General features: G+C 44.0%; 1 protein-coding gene across 3 annotated transcripts in view; it reads right to left on the bottom strand.

The window, feature by feature from the left end:
* FLI1 (Fli-1 proto-oncogene, ETS transcription factor) overlaps nt 1-19623 on the bottom strand; it is a 140671-nt gene that overhangs the window by 91493 nt on the left and 29555 nt on the right. The window contains exon 1 of one of the 3 annotated variants that reach the window (XM_060787067.2): nt 15961-16550. The exons of the other annotated variants lie outside the window; for them this stretch is intronic. Within the exon in view, the coding sequence (XP_060643050.2) occupies nt 15961-15978 (18 nt within the window). The 5' untranslated portion in view covers nt 15979-16550. Of the gene's footprint in view, nt 1-15960; nt 16551-19623 lie in introns of those variants that run through there. 3 annotated transcript variants of the gene reach the window in all.

Genomic DNA, 19623 nt, shown 5'->3' with positions numbered 1-19623 from the left:
GTGTGGGAGGTTTGGCCCAATTTTATTGTTGGTGGGGTTCAGAATACTCTGTGATTGTAGGGGAACTATAAATTCCAGAAACTACAACTCCCAAATGTCAATATTCTATTTTCCCCAAACTCCACCAGTGTTCATATTTGGGCATATGGAATATTCGTGTAGAGTTCGGTTCAGATCCATCATTGTTTGAGTCCACAGTGATCTCTGGATGTAGGTGAACTGCAACTCCAAAACCAAAAGGACGCTGTCCACCAAACCCTTCCAGTATTTTCTGTTGGTCATGGGAGAACTGTGTGCCAAGTTTGGTTCAATTCCATCGTTGGTGGAGTTCAGATTGCTCTTTGATTGTAGGTGAACTATAAATACATTGGTTTGTTAGGTGTTTTGTGTCCAAATTTGGTGTCAATTCATCCAGTGGTTTTTTAGTTCTGTTAATCCCACAAATGAACATTACATTTTTATTTATATAGATTAGCCAACCAGTTGCCTATTGGAAAAATACAAATAAGATATAAATATTACTACAGCCTTAATTCTGTTTTCCCAAGCAACAGAGGCACCAAATTATAATCAGAGTAGAAACAGTATATCTTGAATAGCATCCATTGGTGACTCCAGTTTCCATAAATTTCTCCAGTTCCACTTTAAAGCTATTTAAATTGGCAGCCACTGCTACATCTTGTGAAATAAGTTCCACAGTTTAATTATGCACTGTATGAAGAAATACTTCCTTTTATCTATTCTGAATCTCCCAGCATTCATCTTCAGTGGGTAACTGTGATAAAGATATTATCACCCCCAGAACGGAAGCAAAGATGACATTTTCCCATGTAGAAATGAAACTTCTAAATGGGAAAAAGAGAGAAGTACATCTCCCTCTCAGTTTGTTGAATGTATTGGTGAGGATATACTCAGGATAGCTCATACATCCCAACGAAAACCATGCCAAGCCAAAAACCATTGTATTTAATGATAATGATAATGGGCTTGATTCTGGCAGCACAAGAACAAGCCATTAGAACAAATGCCATCAAAGCCAGAATTGAAAAGTCGATGACAGATCCCAAGTGTAGACTCTGCAAGGAAGCAGATGAAACAATAGATCACATCCTCAGCTGCTGCAAGAAGACCACGCAGACAGACTACAAGCAGAGGCATAACACCATTGCTCAGATGATTCATTGGAACTTGTACCACAAATACTATCTGCCTGTGACAGAGAACTGGTGGGATTACAAGCTGGAAAAAGTTACAGAGAATGAACATGTCAAGCTACTCTGGGACTTCTGAATTCAGACAGACAAGAGTTTTGGAGCACAATACTCCTGGCCTCACGATCGTGTTAAAAAACAAAATATGGATTGCCGATGTTGCAAGCCCAGGTGACAGCAGGATGGAAGAGAAACAACTGGAATAGCTGACATGATATGAGGATTTAAAGATCGAACTGCAAAGACTCTGGCACAAGCCAGTCAAGGTGGTCCCAGTGGTGATCGGCACACTGGGTGCAGTGCCTAAAGACCTTGGCCTGCACTTAAACACAATCGGCACTGACAAGATTACTGTCTGCCAGCTGCAGAAGGCCACCTTACTGGGATCTGCATGCATTATTTGCCAATACATCACACAGTTCTAGACATTTGGTAAGTGTCCGACGTGTGATCCAATACAACAGCCAGCAGAGTGTCTGCTGTGGACTCATCTTGTTGTAATAATAATGATGATGATATGATGATGATGTATTTCTACCATTTCTTTCATGTCTTTTGGAAGCATGAAACAGGAAGCCCACTCCCCACACAAAAATCTGCTCACCATGAAAGCCTGCTTTTGTGTGCATCTGAACTTGCCTCCTTGCTTTGGAAAGCGAGTGTGTGTATGGCGGGGCGTGCAAGCAGGCAGGCCCAGAGTTCGGCTGCAGGTGCTGCCACATACACACTTTCAGAGAGTGTGGTGGGGCATGTGTGGCAGCACTTGCAGCCGGGCCTGGAGTGTGTCTGCAGCTGAGCACCTCTTACTCTAGAGTAAGAGATGGTTGGTTGCAGGTACTGGCAGGTGCACATGCTTTCCAGGCCTGCCTGCACGCTCCACGTGCACACACTCTTTCCAAGGAGAGTGCATGTGTGGTGGGGTGTGCAGGCAGGTCCAGCAAATCCCAGCAAATATTTCTAAAGGTCCAGCTTTATGCAAAAAATAAATAAATAGCAATTGCTGTTTTGGTGACACCCCACTTGCAGTTGTGCAATATTCCTGACCACGTATAAACATCACATTTGTTTCATTTCAACGTTGAATTTTTCTTTTGAGAGATAAGTGTTAGACACTGCTTGAGACATTGGAATAATTGTTTAGCTTTGTTTACGGACATTCTCAAAATACTGTCACATTATTCATGGCATTAGTTATGTACTCCTCTATACCATGCATATAACCCTCAAACATCCCAATTTGGCAAGGACTGTTCTGATTAATCCTTTGCTGTCCCATGTGTTCAGATGCTTTTAAAATGCCCCGATTTCTTTCTCCTCTGTCCACTTTCTCCTATTGTCCTCAGCTTACTTAAATAGTTACATTTTGACCACAACTCCTGCATGGCTTGTCAAGCCACGTCCCCTTTCTGTTTCTGAAATGCTGAATGGTATGGATGCAGGTGGATTCCCTCCCCCCCCCCCCCCCAACTGGCCTTTGTATTCTAAAGTGTATACACAACTCAAAAATGAAGGATTTTTTTTCCTTTCCCCTCTCTTACTTAAAAAAAGTTCAGAACAGCACTGAAAATGAAAAACATACAGGGCAGTGCTCAGACATCCTATTTTACCAAAAAAAAAAAAAAAAAACCTTAAAAAGAAAAGAAAGGGAACTAATGTTCAATGCAAACATTATGTGAAGCTCCCTGGGAGAGTTGGAACAGGAGCAGCCGAGGAGTTATAGCTTCCTTTGTTCTGTCAAAAGGGAAAAAGGAAACACATCAGGAAGCCAGGCCGCCGAGCACAGGAAGTCTCTCTTGGCCTGATAAAAAGCACTGATGCAAGATCGGTTCGGATGCAGTTATAAGTCAATCAAATTTGGAAGAAGGAGAAGAAGCTGTGTTTGGGGAGCAGTTGGGGGGAATCTAAATTTACACACAAAGAGGCACAAAGTTGGCATGTTAATTCATCCTCACAATCAAAACCATATCTATTTAGTTGGTTAAAGGAAGAACTGCCTATTAATCCATCCAACAGGTTCCCATACTCCTGTTTGCTTTAGAACAGTGGTTCTCAACCTTCCTAATGCTGAGACCCCTTAATACAATTCCTCATGTTGTGGTGACCCCCAACCATAAAATTATTTCCGTTGCTATTTATTAACTGTAGTTTTGCTACTGTTATGAATTGTAATGTAAATGTCTGATATGCAGGATGTATTTTCATTCACTGGGCTAAATGTGGCACAAATACCTGATATGCCAAAATTTGAATACTTGTGGAATTAAGGAGGGATTTATTTTATCATTTGGGAGTTGTAATTGCTGGGATACCTGCTATAGATGTGGATGAAACATCAGGAGAGAATGCTTCTGGTACATGGCCATACAGCCCAGAAAACTCACAGTAACCCAAGTCCTTGATTGATTCTATCTACCTTTAATGTGGTCTTGATTTTTTTTTTTAAACTTCTACCTTGTTAAGTACCATTGTCTTTGTTCAGTAACATTGCCTGCAAGACGTGGACTGTCTACAGATATCACATGCAACTCCTGGAACGATTCCATCAGAGTTGCCTCCGAAAAATCCTGCAAATCTCTTGGGAAGACAAGCAGACAAATGTCAGCTTGCTGGAAGAAGCAAAGGCCACCAGCATTGAAGTGATGGTTCTCCATCATCAACTCCACTGGACCGGCCACATTGTCCGGATGCCCGACCACCATCTCCCAAAGCAGTTGCTTTACTCCGAACTCAAGAATGGAAAATGGAATTTTGGTGGGCAGGAAAAGAGATTTAAGGATGGGCTCAAAGCCAATCTTAAAAACTCTGGCATATACACTGAGAACTGGGAAGCCCCGGCCCTTGAGTACTCCAGCTGGATTTCAGCTGTGACCAACAGTGCTGTAGAATTTGAAGAGGCACATATGGAGAGCAAAAGAGAGAAACGTTCCAAGAGGAAGGCGCATCAAGCCAACCCTGACTGGGACCGCCTTCCACCTGGAAACCAATGCCCTCACTGCAAGAGAACATGCAGATCAAGAAGAGGGCTCCACAATCACCTATGGACCCACCGCCAGTATACCGATCTTGGAAGACAATCCTACTCAGACAACGAGGGATCGCCTAAGTACCATTTTCTTTTCTCATGAGATGACTTCCCATAATATGATTGAAGTACAATAGTCTCGGTTTAGCCATCACTGTTTCTAGGGAGAGCTCTAGCTTGATTTGCACTATTCATTTGTCTTTTTGGCAGTTCATGGTGTTCACAAAACTCTCCCCCAGTACATTTAAATTGGTTGATTCTCTTCCCATTAGCTGCCTTCATTATCCAGCTTTCACAAAAAATATATATACTATGCCATGAACAATCCTGACTTTAACATTCAGCAATACTATATATTTTTTACAATGAAGGATACTGCCTAGTTTCTTCATAGTAAAGTAAAGATTTCCCCTAACATTAAGTCTAGTTGTGTCCAACTCTGGGGGGTGGTACTAATCTCCATTTCTGAGCTGAAGAACCGGCATTGTCCATACACACCTCCAAGGTGATGTGGCTGAAATAACCGCATGGAGCACCATTACCTTCCCGCCAAAGCGGTACCTATTGATCTAATCACATTTGCATGTTTTTTTGAACTGCTAGGTTGGCAGAAGCTGGGGCTAATAGTGGGAGCTCACCCTGCTCCCTGGATATGAACGGCTGACCTTTTAGTCAGCAAGTTCAGCAGCTCAGTGGTTTATCCTGCTGCTCCACCAGATGCTACTAGCTTCTTCATATCTTCCTTTATAAGTTTCTTGACTGCAGTTTTCACAGAGAAAATATGATTACTCCAGACATGGGCAAACTTTGGCCCTCCAAATGTTTTGGTCTTCAACTCCCATAATTCCTAACAGCTGCTAGGCGGTTAGGAATTGTGGGAGTTGAAGTCCAAAACACCTGGAGGGCCAAAATTTGCCCATGCCTGAGTTAGATCTTGTTTAACAAGTGAACTTAAAGTACTGTATATCAGAATCTTTCCATTTCAATTAAGACCTTCACCTTCCTTGTTCAAGGAGTCACCAACCTCAGTGGAAGGCCTACCAAGACATTTTCCAACCAGAGATGAACACAATGGCAAAACCTTTTACCCATTCCATTTGCAAAACTTGACTGGAGTGACAACTGAATCTTTCTTCAACACTGACAACAGAAGGACATATTCCACCACAAACAGACACTGTGCTCTTCTCAGAAAGTTTGTTGTCACTTTCAAATGTCTTTGGAGCTGGTTCCATTCCCGTACAATCCTAAGTACAGACAGTCCCTGAGTTACAAACATCCAACATACAAATGGCTCATAATCTACCTCTTGGAAGGGAAATCCAAGAGTTATCATGGGGAAAAGGTGTCTCCACTGAAGCTTTATCACCAATCCTTGTTTCCGCAACAAGCCAATTTTTTCAAAATTCAATTATCACAGAGACAGAAAGTGAGGTGAAATCTCCTGAACTGGGGCACAGACAACAAAACGAACACCACAGAGGTGTTACCCCTCCCTTATGCTATCCAAAGCTACAACAAGGCCAAGGCCATCCTTGCTTTCCTTCTAGCAACAGAAACAGAAAATCCATATTTCATCACCCAATGGAAGGTTTTAATTTTGTATAATTTTGATGACTTATATTAAAATCATAGAGTTCAAGAGACCACACGGGCCATCCATTCCAATGCCTTGCCATGCAGGAAAAACACAATGAAAGTACTTCTGACAGATGACCACCCAGCCTCTGTTTTAAAACCTCTAAAGAAGGGGCCTCCACTGAGGCAGAGAGTTCCACTGTTGAAACCTCTTATGATCAGGAAGTTCTTCCTAACGTTCAGGTGGGATCTTCTTTGTATCTGTATGATACTGTATCTCAGTGGATTTTATTTTGTATCTTAATGAATTTTAGGTAGGTTTCACCATACAAATTGTTTAATTGTATATTTGACGGTTTTAATCTGAAGTGGTTTTAATCATGAAGTTCAACAGTAACAAATACAAAATCCTCCACTTAGGCAGAAAAAATGAAATGCAAAGATACAGAATAGGGGACGCATGGCTCAAGAGCAGTACGTGTGAAAAAGATCTTGGAGTCCTCATGGACAAAAAGGTGAACATGAGCCAACAATGTGATGTGATGACAAAAAAAGCCAATGGGATTTTGGCCTGCATCAATAGGAGTATAGTGTCTAGATCTAGGGAAGTCATGCTACCCCTCTATTCCGCCTTGGTTAGACCACACCTTGAATATTGTGTCCAATTCTGGGCACCACAATTGAAGAGAGATATTGACAAGCTGGAATGTGTCCAGAGGAGGACGACTAAAATGATCAAGGGTCTGGAGAACAAGGCCTATGAGGAGCGTCTTAAAGAGCTGGGCATGTTTAGTCTGGAGAAGAGAAGGCTGAGAGGAGACATGATACTACAAGAAAGGAGATTCCATCTGAACATGAGGAAGAACTTCCTGATTGTAAGGAGATCTGTTCAGCAGTGGAATTCTCTGCCCCAGAATGTGGTAGACGTTTCTTCTTTGGAAGCTTTTAAATAGAGGCTGGATGGCCATTTGTTGGGGGTGCTTTGAATGCAATTTTCCTGCTTCTTGGCAGGGAAATGGACTGGATGGCCCATGATGTCTTTTTCAATTCTTTGGTTCTATGATTCTATATATAAACCATCTTGAGTCCCATTAGAAGTACTACTACTGTCACTAATATATTTAAAGTATGTCTGTAACTTCAAGATTCCTATACAAACTAAAATGTGCTCAGGACAGGTGTATAAATAGAAGGATCCATCAATAGGACTCATGTACAAAAAGGAGAGTTTATTAATTTCAGTCCCGGGGGATTATACACTGCCAAAGAATCATAGGCATCCCTTAAAGTACAAATATATGGAAATGATGCCTCTAATGTATAATAGATTGACTCCATGTGAAGACTGCAATATCATGGGCAGTATTTTGATTAAAACCATGTGGAAAGAGGCTGCTTGAATAAAGCTGCTTCACAGAACCAAATCGTTTTAGAAAAATTATTTTGGCCAAGAATTGCATAGTTTCGTTGGTAGACTTTTGTAGACCCCATTAGATTTTTGCGGGTCATATTTTAGAGCTAAATGCACAGCTGAAGATAAGATATTGACACAAATAGATTCATCACTCCAGTCTAATGTAGGGCTCAGAAAAGCTCCTGCAGAAGTGGAGATGGGATCCAAGTCTATACGCCAAAGTTATTTGTGTTTCATAGACACCTTGCACGCATAATCTTACAGAATATTTTAAATAATGTTGTTTATGAAACAAAATTTGTGTATTGTCAAAGGCTTTCATAGCAGGAATCACCGGGTTGCTGTGAGTTTTCTGGGCTGTATGCCCATGTTTCAGAAGCATTCTCTCCTGATGTTTTGCCTACATCTATGGCAGGCATCCTCAGAGGTTGTGAGGTTTGTTGGAATATCGGCAAGTGAGGTTCATATATCTGTGGCGTGTCCAGGGTGGGAGAAAGAACTCTTGTCTGTTCGAGGCAGGTGTGAATGTTGCAATTGGCCACCTTAGCATTGAATGGCCTTGCAGCTTCAAAGCCTGACTGCTCCCTACCTGGGGGGTCCTTTGTTGGGAGGTGTTTGCTGTCCATGATTCTTCCATGTAGAATCATAGAATCCTAGTTGGAAGAGACCTCATGAGCCATCCAGTCCAACCCCCTGCCAAGAAGCAGGAAAATTGCATTCAAAGCACTCCCGACAGATGGCCATCCAGCCTCTGTTTAAAAGCTTCCAAAGAAGGAGCCTCTATCACACTCCGGGGTAGAGAGTTCCACTGCTGAATGGCTCTCTAGAATTCCTCAGTTTTCTGAGTGTTGTTCTTTATTTACTGTCCAGATTTAAGAAGGTTTTTTTAAAAAAAAATACAGGTAGCCAGATTTTGTTTGTTTGCATGGTTTCCTCCTTTCAACAGGCTTTCCGTGGCTTCTCTGTGTAGTCTGACATGGTGGTTGTTAGAGTGGTCCAGCATTTCTGTGTTCTCCAATAATATGCTGTGTCCAGGTTGGTTCATCAGGTGCTCTACTATGGCTGACTTCTCTAGCTAACCTAGTCTTCAGTGCCTTTCATGTTCCTTGATTCATGTCTAAGCAATGCTGCTTTTAGTGGTCCCTGTGTACACTTGTGCACAGCTGCATGGTATACGGTAGACTTCTGCAAAGGTGAAAGGATCCCTCTTGTCCTTTGTCATATCTATGAGCAGGTCCCATCCCAATGAAAAAGACTTTTTATTTATTTATTTATTTACCTTACTTATATACCGCTGTTCTCAGCCCGAAGGCGACTCACAGCGGTTCACAACAAATACGAACAGCAAAAATTCAGTGCTACAGTATAAAAACAGTTAACAACCTAACACATTACACAATTAATAAACAGTTACTACAATACCCATTCACTGTCGTCTCGTCATCAAAAACATGTTCCAGATTCATCATCCATTGTTCCATTCCAGTGTTCATTAACCAATCATTGCACTAATTATTCGAACGCCTGCTCAAACAGCCAGGTCTTCACTTTTTTGCGGAATACCATTAGAGATGGTGCTAGTCTAATGTCCGCAGGGAGGGCGTTCCACAGCCGAGGAGCCACCACCGAGAAGGCCCTATCTCTCGTCCCTGCCAGCCGTGCTTGAGAAGCAGGTGGGATCGAGAGCAGGGCCTCCCCGGAAGATCTCAAAGTCCTGGTGGGTTCATAGGCAGAGATGCGGTCGGATAGGTAGCTTTTTAAACAATCTGCCTTAGACCAGTTTAAATTATCTGTCTTGAGTATTGTTTATTCTAGCAGGATGACCTCTCCAGGGTCTTGAAAAGAGAAAGGACGTTTCAATCAGCTTCTACCTGATTCTTAGTGGTAGTGGTGGTGGGAGGGAGTAGATACATCAGTGATTCTCCATAAGGAGACACTTTTGTACTTAGGACACATGCTCTACCACTGAGTTGCAACATCACATAGAATAATAATAATAATAATAATAATAACTTTATTTATACCCCGCCACCATCTCCCCAAGGGGACTCGGAGCGGCTTACATGAGGCCAAGCCCGACAACACATCAATAAAACAAAAAACAATACTATTAATATAACTCACATATAAACAGTAACATGCAAGGATTTAAAAAACCTATGGCCTGGCCAAATGTAATAGTTTAAAATTTAAAAAATAAACACTGGGCATGAACAGAGGTGGGATGTATCCGATAGGAGAGTTTTAAAAGAAATGAAGGGAGAGCAGCCCAATGAGTAGTTAAAGTGCTTCTGAGGATATTTTGCTGGGGATTATTTCCTTATTCAAGGAAGGCACACTGGAACAGCCACGTTTTCAGACTCCTCCTAAAGACTGCCAATGTGGGGGCTTGCTTGATATCTTTAGGAAGTGAGTTCCAGAGTTGGGGGGCTACCACAGAGAAGGCTCTCTCCCTCATCCCACCTGCGAAGAGGGCGGGAGTGAGAGCTGGGCCTCTCCAGATGATCTAAGAGAGGACCACTTAGTACACACTAGTTCTGTCTTCTCTGTTCTAATTATGGCCACTTTCCCTGTGTATTTAAAATACAAGCGGATCATGAAAAGCAGGCCACAAACGTTCAAAAGCACCCTACTCTTTCCAAATGCAGAATTTCTTGATATTTGGTCCTCCAGATGTTATGGACATCAACTTCCAGAAGCTCCAATGGTCAGGGATTTGGACATCTGAAGGACCAAAAGTTGAAGATCTCCATTCTAGATGACCTCTGTGTAATCCATGCACATCGTGACTCTTGTATTTTGGACGCCAGAAACAGATGCAGACTTGCAGCACATGAGGCCAGCTTCTGCTTTGAAGATGGACAAATCGAGGCTTGTGGGCAGCTGTTCGTTCCTTTTTAGGCTTCACAAATAGCTCCTGGTCTGTCCTTTCAATGATCTTTCCACCTCCATCTGTTATATTGTGGCAAACTGAAATTTTAAGCAAAGCGGCACCAGCTGTACAAAAATGCCAGTTACCGTTAGGACTTTGCCAGGTGCAGTAATAGTTACCTCTATGATTCCTGTTCAATGGGGAACTGCTGCCATCATATCTCACTGAATGCCACATTTTGGATGCTAAGCAAGATTAGACCTGGTTGATACATGGATGATTTTTTTTGTCGTGTCAGGAGAGACTTGAGAAACTGCAAGTTGCTTCTGGTGTGAGAGAATTGGCCATCTGCAAGGACGTTGCCCAGGGGACGCCCGAATGATTTGGTATTTTATCATCCTTGTGGGAGGCTTCCCTCATGTCCCCGCATGAGGAGCTGGAGCTGGTAGAGGGAGCTCATCCGCCTCTCCCCGGATTCGAAACTGCGACCTGTCAGTCTTTAGTCTTGGTGGCACAGGATGGATGACCTAGGAATATTAAGTCTTTTCAGGTTTTACTAAGGGAGACTTATATCCAACCATAGATACCTGCTTAATTTTACTCATATCATTGTGTCCATCTCCTAGTGGGTCCTTGTTGTTGTTGTTGTTGTTTGTTGATGTTATGTATCAATTCAAAGGGTTTTCTTTTTGGGTGGTTGGGTTTTTGAAAACCTTTGGCTGGAGCTCTTAGTAAATGATCAGCTGCATCGATGTTACAATATATCCCCATATTATTTCTTAGCAGTATATCAGTCATTTCCTGGATTAAGTCAGTAGATGGATGGGGTAGTTTGGAAAGAATTGCTTTAGGTTCTGAATGATGAGTTGTAGAGTGAGCGCTGATGAGGAGAACATGTAAGTAGTATATAAATCCATCTCTTGTCATTTTCTCTGTCTTGCATACTTTGGCAGACTTGGTCTGGGGAATCCTTTTCACTTGAAGTCCTCTCTTATTCCCTCTCTCCATATCAATATCCTTCAGACTTTTGGAGTCATCTGCAGCTAGTATACCAATCCTCACTTTCATCTCACATCTATTTGAATATCAAACAACCAGACAACAAAAACAGTTGTGTTGTTGTAGGTTTTTTCAGGCTCTATGGCCATGTCCTGACGGTTTCGCCTGCATCTATGGCAAGCATCCTCAGAAGTTTTGAGGACGGAAGGAAGGAAGGAAGGAAGGAAGGAAGGAAGGAAGGAAAGAGAAAGAGAAGGGAGGGAAGGAGGAAGGAGGACAAAGAAGAAGAGAAAGAGGAGAAGGAGATGGGGTAGAAGAGGAGGAGGAGCAGAAAAAGAAGGAAGAGAGAGAAAGGAAGGAAGTCGAAGGAAAGGAAGAAAGGAGGAGGACAAGGAAGAGGAGAAAAAGGAGAAAGAGAAGGAAAGTTGATGGAAGAGGTGGAGGAAAAGGAGGAGGAGCAGCAGAAAGAAGGAAGAGAATGAGAAAGGAAGGAGAAAGAGAAGGGAGGGAAGGAGGACAAAGAAGAGGAGAAAGGGAAGGAGGAGATGGGGTGGAAGAGGAGGAGGAAGAGCAGAAAAAGAAGGTGGAGGAAGAGGAAGGAAGGAAGGAAGGAAGGAAGGAAGGAGAAAGAGAAGGGAGGGAAGGAGGACAAAGAAGAAGAGAAAGAGGAGAAGGAGATGTGGTAGAAGAGGGCGAGGAGTAGAAAAAGAAGGAAGAGAGAGAAAAGAAGGAAGTTGAAGGAAAGGAAGAAAGAAGGAGGACAAGAGGAGAAAGAGGAGAAAGAAGGAAAATTGATAGAAGAGGAGGAGGAAAAGGAGGAGGAGGAGCAGAAAAAGAAGGAAGAGAAGAAGGAAGGAAGGAAGGAAGGAAGGAAGGAAGGAAGGAAGGAGGAAGGAGGAAGGAAGGGAAGGGAAGAAGGAAGGAGGACAAAGAAGAGAAGAGGAGAAGGAGATGGGGTGGAAGAGAAGGAGGAAGAGGAGGCAAAGGAGGAGGAGAAGAAAAAGAAGAAAAAGAAGGAGAAATGAAGGAAGGAAGGAGAAGGGAGGAAAGAGAAGGAAGGAGGACAAGGAAGAGGAGAAAGAGAAGAAGGAGAAGGAAAGGTGGTGGAATAGGAGGAGGAAAAGGAGGAAGAGCAGAAAAAGAAGGCAGAGGAGGAGAAAGGAAAAGAAGGGGAAGGGGAAGTGAGGATGGGAAGAAGGAAAGAGGACACGGAATAGGAGAAGGGGGATTGGAGGTTGAAGAGGAGGAGGAAGAAAGAGCAGGAGTAAAGAAAAAGGAGCAGGTTGCCCTCCAGGAGATGATGTTAGGAGACAAAATAGCAGGAGACTTGACCCCTGTCCTGACTTGACAGGTTAGCCTCTCCTGCCTGTGGTATCTTCATTGCCCTCCCCTTGGCCAAATTCTATCCTTGGTGCGTTCAGAATGTTCTTTGATTGCAGGTGAACTATAAATCCCAGCAACTACAACTCTCAAACATCAAGGTCTCAGCCACAGAGAAAAACAAAATCAAATCCCGTCCAAACAAATAATGGCAAGAAAATCCCATGATAAGTCACCATAAGGTTCCCATAAATTGGAAATGACTCTAAAACATGCAACAACAACTTATCACCTTTACAAATTAATTTTCTAAAGCAGCATTTCTCAACCTGGGGGTCGGGACCTTTGCAAGGTGTATTTTTAGAGGGGTCACCAATGACCATCAGAAAACACACACAGTATTTCTGATGGTCTTAGGAACCCCTTTGGCAGCAACTGCAACTCCCAAATGACAAAATCAGCCCCCCCCCCCCCAATCCCACTCCCAATCCCACCAGTATTCAAATTTGGGCGTAACAGGTTTTTGTGCCAAATTCCAGTTCACAGTGCTCTCTGGAAGTATGTGAGCTACATCTCCCCTAAATCACTGCTCCTCCCAAATCCCTCCAGTATTTTCTATTGGTCATGGGGGTTCTATGTGGGAAATTTGGCCCAATCCTGTCATTGGTGGGGTTCAGATTGTTATTTGATTGTAGGTGAACTATAAATCCCAGCAACTACAACTCTAAAATATAAAGATCTATTTTCCCCAAACTCATATAGAGGAGGGAGCAAGCTTGTTTTCTGCTGTCCTGGAGACTAGAACGCAATGGAACAATGGCTTCAAACTACAAGAAAGGAGATTCCATCTGAACATTAGGAAGAACTTCCTGACTGTGAGAGCCGTTCAGCAGTGGAACTCTCTGCCCTGGAGTGTGGGGGAGGCTCCTTCTTTGGAAGCTTTTAAATAGAGGCTGGATGGTCATCTGTCAGGGGGTGCTTTGAATGGAATTTTCCTGCTTCTTGGCAGGGGGTTGGACTGGATGGCCCATGAGGTCTCTTCCAACTCTATGATTCTATGACTGCAGAAGTCTCTAGCCCTCAATGAGTAGTTAGCCTAGATAGAACAGAGTGAGGGATTCCTTCCCCACATACATCCTGCATATCAGATTCATAACAGTAGCGCAATTACAGTTATGAAGTAGCAACAAAAATAATTTTATGGTTGGGGGTCACCACAACATGAAGAACTATATTAAGGGGTTGATGCATTATTAGGAAGGTTGAGAAACACTGTCCTCTAATAGAGTGGAAGTGAAGGGGTCGACACTCCGCCTGTCAGTCAAAGGCCTTTGGTCCTTCTTCCTAATCCTGGCCAAGTCAAACAGGCCCCCGCCCATCCCTTCGGTCCTTCTTCACCTTGTTGGACACAACCACAACTTCCCAGATATAATACTATATTAGTAGTAGTCGATGAAGCTTGAGCAGAAATTTGAGCCTTGGAGAGTGACTCTGGAAGTCAGGTTTCAGTCCCTGGATGGGCCTGGAGCACATCACACTCTCTCAGCCTCAAGGAGGAATGGAAATGCTGCAAATCGGGAAAGCAGGAAGGTGCGCAGACAGGAAAGTGTGAAAGAGAGATATTGACAAGCTGGAATGTGTCCAGAGGAGGACACATTCCAGCTTGTCAATGGTCTGGAGATCAAGGGTCTGGAGAACAAACCCTATGAGGAGTGGCATAAAGAACTGGACATGTTATGCCTGAAGAAGAGAAGGCTGAGAGGAGATATGATAGCCATGTATAAATATGTGAGGGGAAGTCACAGGGAGGAGGGAGCAAGCTTGTTTTCTGCTTCCCTGGAGACTAGGATGCGGAACAATGGCTTCAAACTACAAGAAAGGAGATTTCATCTGAACATTAGGAAGAACTTCCTGACTGTGAGAGTCATTCAGCAGTGGAACTCTCTGCCCAGGAGTATGGTGGTGCCTCCTTCTTTGGAAGCTTTTAAACAGAGGTTGGATGGCCATCTGTCAGGGGTGCTTTGAATACAATATTCCTGCTTCTTGGCAGGGGGTTGGACTGGATTGCCCATGAGGTCTCTTCCAACTCTATGATTCTGTTTCTATGACTGCACAGGTCTCTAGCCCTCAATGAGTAGTTAGCCTAGATAGAACATAGTGAGGGATTCATTCCTCACATACATCCTTCATATCAGATGTTTACATTACAATTCATAACAGTAGCACAATTAGGAAGAACTTCCTGACCCCTCATTCACACTCCCCCCCCCTCATCCCTCTATTTCTTATATATATATGATAACTATAGATATTATCCTTTCCTCTTCTTCCCCCACCTCCACATGCATACCCAGTACTTTTCCCTATTATATGTATACCCTGTAAAACTTTTTTTTTTAAAAAAGGAAGAACTTCCTGACTGTGAGAGCCGTTCAGTAGTGGAACTCTCTGCCCCGGAGTGTGGTGGAGGCTCCTTCTTTGGAAGCTTTTAAACAGAGGCTGGATGGCCATCTATCGGGGGTGCTTTGAATGCAATTTTCCTGCTTCTTGGCAGAATGGGGTTGGATTGGATGGCCCAACTCTATGCTTCTATGATTAGGAAGAACTTCCTGTGAGAGCCGTTCAACAGTGGAACTCTCTGCCCCGGAGTGTGGTGGAGGCTCCTTCTTTGGAAGCTTTTAAACAGGGGCTGGATAGCCATCTGTCAGGGGTGCTTTGAATACAATATTCCTGTTTCTAGGCAGGGGGTTGGACTGGATGGCCCATGAGGTCTCTTCCAACTCTATGATTCTATGATCTGACATAGGCCAGAGATCAGCATCCATTGCCTACTAGATTTCAGAAAGGAGATTTCATCTGAACATGAGGAAGAACTTCCTGACTGTGAGAGCCGTTCAGTAGTGGAACTCTCTGCCCCGGAGTATGGTGAAGGCTCCTTCTTTGGAGGCTTTTAAAAAGAGGCTGAATGGTCATCTATCGGGGGTGCTTTGAATGCAATTTTCCTGCTTCTTGGCAGAATGGGGTTGGATTGGATGGCCCAATTCTATGATTCTATGATCCTAAACTGAGCCTGGAGGATGTCACACTCTCTCAGCTTCAAGGAGGAATGGAAAGACCGCAAAATCTGGAAAGCTGGAAGGCGCGCAAACAAGAAAGTGTGGAAGGGAGTGACAATAAAAGAAGTTGTGGTCCAGACGGAGCGAGCACACTCCCTTCAGAAAACACAGCCATCCCAAGGAAGGAGAGGCAATCCACACTTTCAACCCAGGAGGACACTCCGTCGGGCGCTTCGGAGGGAAATACTCCGAAATACTCAATGTAGACGCGCCCCAACTCTCCCATAACGAAAGCTCTGCCTTGGACCACGAGAAAGCGGGAAAGAAGAGCCTTTTTTTCGGTCCTAAAAGGAGATAGAGATACGCGTTTGGAAGGGAGAGAAAGTCACGTCGGAATAACAATGGAAGCTCCGGATTCGGGGACTTTGGAGGCGCGCTTTCGCCCTCCATCCCGAAATGAGAGAGCCAGGCAGATACAGGCTGCTTACCTTAATGGTCCCGTCCATGGCTTGCCCGCCGACCGCGCCAATATCCCATACATTGGAGCCGAAGGAGCTGGCCCTCGCCTCGCCTCTTCCTCCTCCTCGCCCTGCCTTGCTCTCCTCTTCCTCCTCCTCCTCCTCTTCTTCTTCTTCCTCCTCCTCCTTTTCTTCTTCCTCCCCAAACGCTGACGCAAAGCGAGAGAAAGAAAGAAAGAAACGCGCGGCCGTCTGGAACCGGATGAAACTCTTTTCTTTCTTGTCCTTCCCTCTTCCTCCTCCTCCTCTTCCTCCGGCTAATTTTGGGAAGTGAAGTCACTCGGGGAGGAAACGTCCTGCCTCCGGGATCCAAAGCGGAGTAAGAACGGCAACAGTGCGGCCCCGAGATAAGGCGAGGAAGAGAGGGATTCGGACCAAACCCGAGTCCGAGAAGCAGGAATGGAAAGGCTTGAAATGACGAGGTCCTTCCAAGTCGGGTTTTTTTTTTTCCCTTTCCCTTTTCCTGCAACGTTTTGATTTGACGGAGCGCTCTGCCTTCAAACTGACTCTTTTCCTTGGAACTTTCGGATTTGTTGACTGCCTGAAATGGTTGGATCGACACTGCCCTCTATTTTGGATCGGATTATAGGACTCTACACTGCCAAGATAATCCGAGATATGAATCCTGAGATATAGGGCAATGTGGATCCCGCCCAAATCGACTCTTTTCCTTGCAATTTTTGGATTCGTTGATGTGCCTGAAAAGGCTGCATCCACACTGCCCTCTATCCCAGGACCTCATCCTAGATTGTCTATTTTGAACTGGATTATAGGACTCTACACTGCCCAGATAATCCGAGACAGAAATCCTGGGATATAGGGAAATGTGGATCCCGCTCAAATAGACTCTTTTCCTTGGAACTTTTGGATTCGTTGATGTGCTTGAAAAGGCTGGATCCATGCTGCCCTCTATCCCAGGACCTCATCCCAGATTGTCTATTTTGAACAGGATTATAGGTGTTTCCACTGCCAAAATAATCCGAGATAGAAATCCTGGGGTATAGGGCAATGCAGATCCCGTCCAAATCGACTCTTTTACTTGCAACTTTTGGATTCGTTGATTGACTAGTTTGAACCGGATTATAGGAGCCTACATTGCCCGGATAATCTGTGATAGAAATCCTGGGATAGAGGGCAGTGTAGATCCCTCCCAAATCGACTCTTTTCCTTGCAATTTTTGGATTCGTTGATTGTCTAGTTTGAACCGGATTATAGGAGCCTACACTGTCCAGATAATCTGGGATAGAAATCCTGGGATTGAGGGCAGTGTGGATCCCGCCCAAATAGACTTTTTTCCTTGCAACTTTTGGATTCGTTGATTGTCTAGTTTGAATCGGATTATAGGAGCCTACACTGCCCAGATAATCTGGGATAGAAATCCTGGGATAGAGGGCAGTGTGGATCCCGCCCAAATAGACTCTTTTCCTTGCAACTTTTGGATTCGTTGATGTGCCTGAAAAGGCTGGATCCACACTGCCCTCTATCCCAAGACCTCATCCCAGATTGTCTATTTTGAAACGGATTATAGGTGTTTCCACTGGCAAAATAATCCGAGATAGAAATCCTGTGATATAGGGAAATGTGGATCCCGCCCAAATAGACTCTTATCCTTGCAACTTTTGGATTCGTGGATGTTCCTGAAAAGGCTGGATTTCTACACTGCCCTCTATCCCAGGATCTGATTCCAGATTGTTTACTTTGAACCGGATTATAGAAGTCTACACTGCCAAGATAATCTGGAATAAAAAAATCCTGGGCTATAGGGCAGTGTGGATCCCGCCCAAATCGACTCTTTCCCCTGAAACTTTTGGATTTGTTGCAGTGTCTTCAAATCGACTTTTTTCGTGCCATTTTTGAAATTGTGGTTATTCGTTGCAGTGGCTTTTCCTTGAGTCAGATTTGTTTACCCTGATTCGATTTCGTAGGCTTCCGGCTGAGAGAGTGTGACTTTCCCCAAAGTCAGAATCCAGCCTTAAGCTAAGGGGCAATTGCCCATGCATTTCGTAGGGTTTTTCTTCGACAATGCGTTCCCAGAGGAGACTTGGACATTTTCTTCCTTTAAAATACACCCTACTGTATTTGGGATTTATTGGCGGCCTCCCATCCAAGTGTCGACCAGGGCTGACCCTGCTTAGCTTCCAAAAATCAGGCAGGATCTTTGGACAGTATTGAGGCTTTTGGGGCATTTTCTTCCTTCAAAAGACACCCTACAGCACTTGGGACTTATTGGCGGCCTCCCATCCAAGTGTCGACCAGGGCTGACCTGCTTAGCAACCAAAAATCAGGCAGGATCTTTGCTTCAAAAGACACCCTACAGCACTTGGGATTTATTGGCGGCCTCCCATCCAAGTGTCGACCAAGGCTGACCCTGCTTAGAAACCAAAAATCACTCAGAATCTTTGCTTAGGCTTCTTGGGCATTTTCTTCCTTCAAAAGATACCCTACAGCACTTGGGATTTATTGGTGGTCTCCCCTCCAAGTGTCAGCCAGGATGGCCCTTCTTAGCTTCCAAAACCAGGCAGGATTTTTGGGCGGTGTTGAGGCCTTTTGGGCAATTTCTTCCTTCAAAAGACACCCTACAGCACTTGAAATTTATTGGCGGCCTCCCATCCAAGTGTCGACCAGGGCTGACCCTGCTTAGCAACCAAAAATCACTCAAAATCTTTGCTTCCAAAGATTTTGAGTGATTTATTGGCGGCCTCCCATCCAAGTGTCGACCAGGGCTGACCCTGCTTAGCAACCAAAAATCACTCAAAATCTTTGCTTAGGCTTCTTGGGCATTTTCTTTCTTCAAAAGATACCCTACAGCGCTTGGGATTTATTGGCGGCTTCCCATCCAAGTGTCGACCAGGGCTGACCCTGCTTAGCAACCAAAAATCACTCAAAATCTTTGCTTAGGCTTCTTGGGCATTTTCTTCCTTCAAAAGATACCCTACAGCGCTTGGGATTTATTGGCGGCTTCCCATCCAAGTGTCGACCTGGGCTGACCCTGCTTAGCAACCAAAAATCACTCAAAATCTTTGCTTAGGCTTCTTGGGCATTTTCTTCCTTCAAAAGATACCCTACAGCGCTTGGGATTTATTGGCGGCTTCCCATCCAAGTGTCGACCAGGGCTGACCCTGCTTAACTTCCAAAATCAAGCAGGATCATTGGGCAGCGTTGAGGCTTTTGGGGCATTTTCTTCCTTCAAAAGACACCCTACAGCACTTGAAATTTATTGGCGGCCTCCCATCCAGGGCCGTTCCTTGCTTAGCAACCAAAAATCACTCAGAAACTTTGCTTCAAAAGATACCCTACAGCACTTGGGATTTATTGGCGGCCTCCCATCCAAGTGTCGACCAGGGCTGACCCTGCTTAGCTTCCAAAATGAGACAGGATCTATGTCCACTGTTTAGGCTGGTGTTAGTTTACTTGAGACACCCCTAAGCTCCCCTGCGGCTGGGCATTTGGGTCTGAATATATATCCACAGATGCTCATTTGGAAATGGAAAAGAATCCAGTTTCCATTTCAGTCCCCACATGGTTCGAATCCAAATTATGACCACCATCATCATTATTGTGATTATTAATAATTATTATTAATTATTATTATTTATTAATTATTTATTAATAATTATTAATTAATCATTAATA

Source organism: Anolis sagrei, chromosome 7 (genome assembly GCF_037176765.1).
Source record: "Anolis sagrei isolate rAnoSag1 chromosome 7, rAnoSag1.mat, whole genome shotgun sequence".
NCBI classification, from domain to species: Eukaryota; Metazoa; Chordata; class Lepidosauria; order Squamata; family Dactyloidae; genus Anolis; species Anolis sagrei.
The sequence above is the reverse complement of the archived record's forward strand: the minus strand, read 5'-3'. Positions and strand labels throughout refer to the sequence as shown.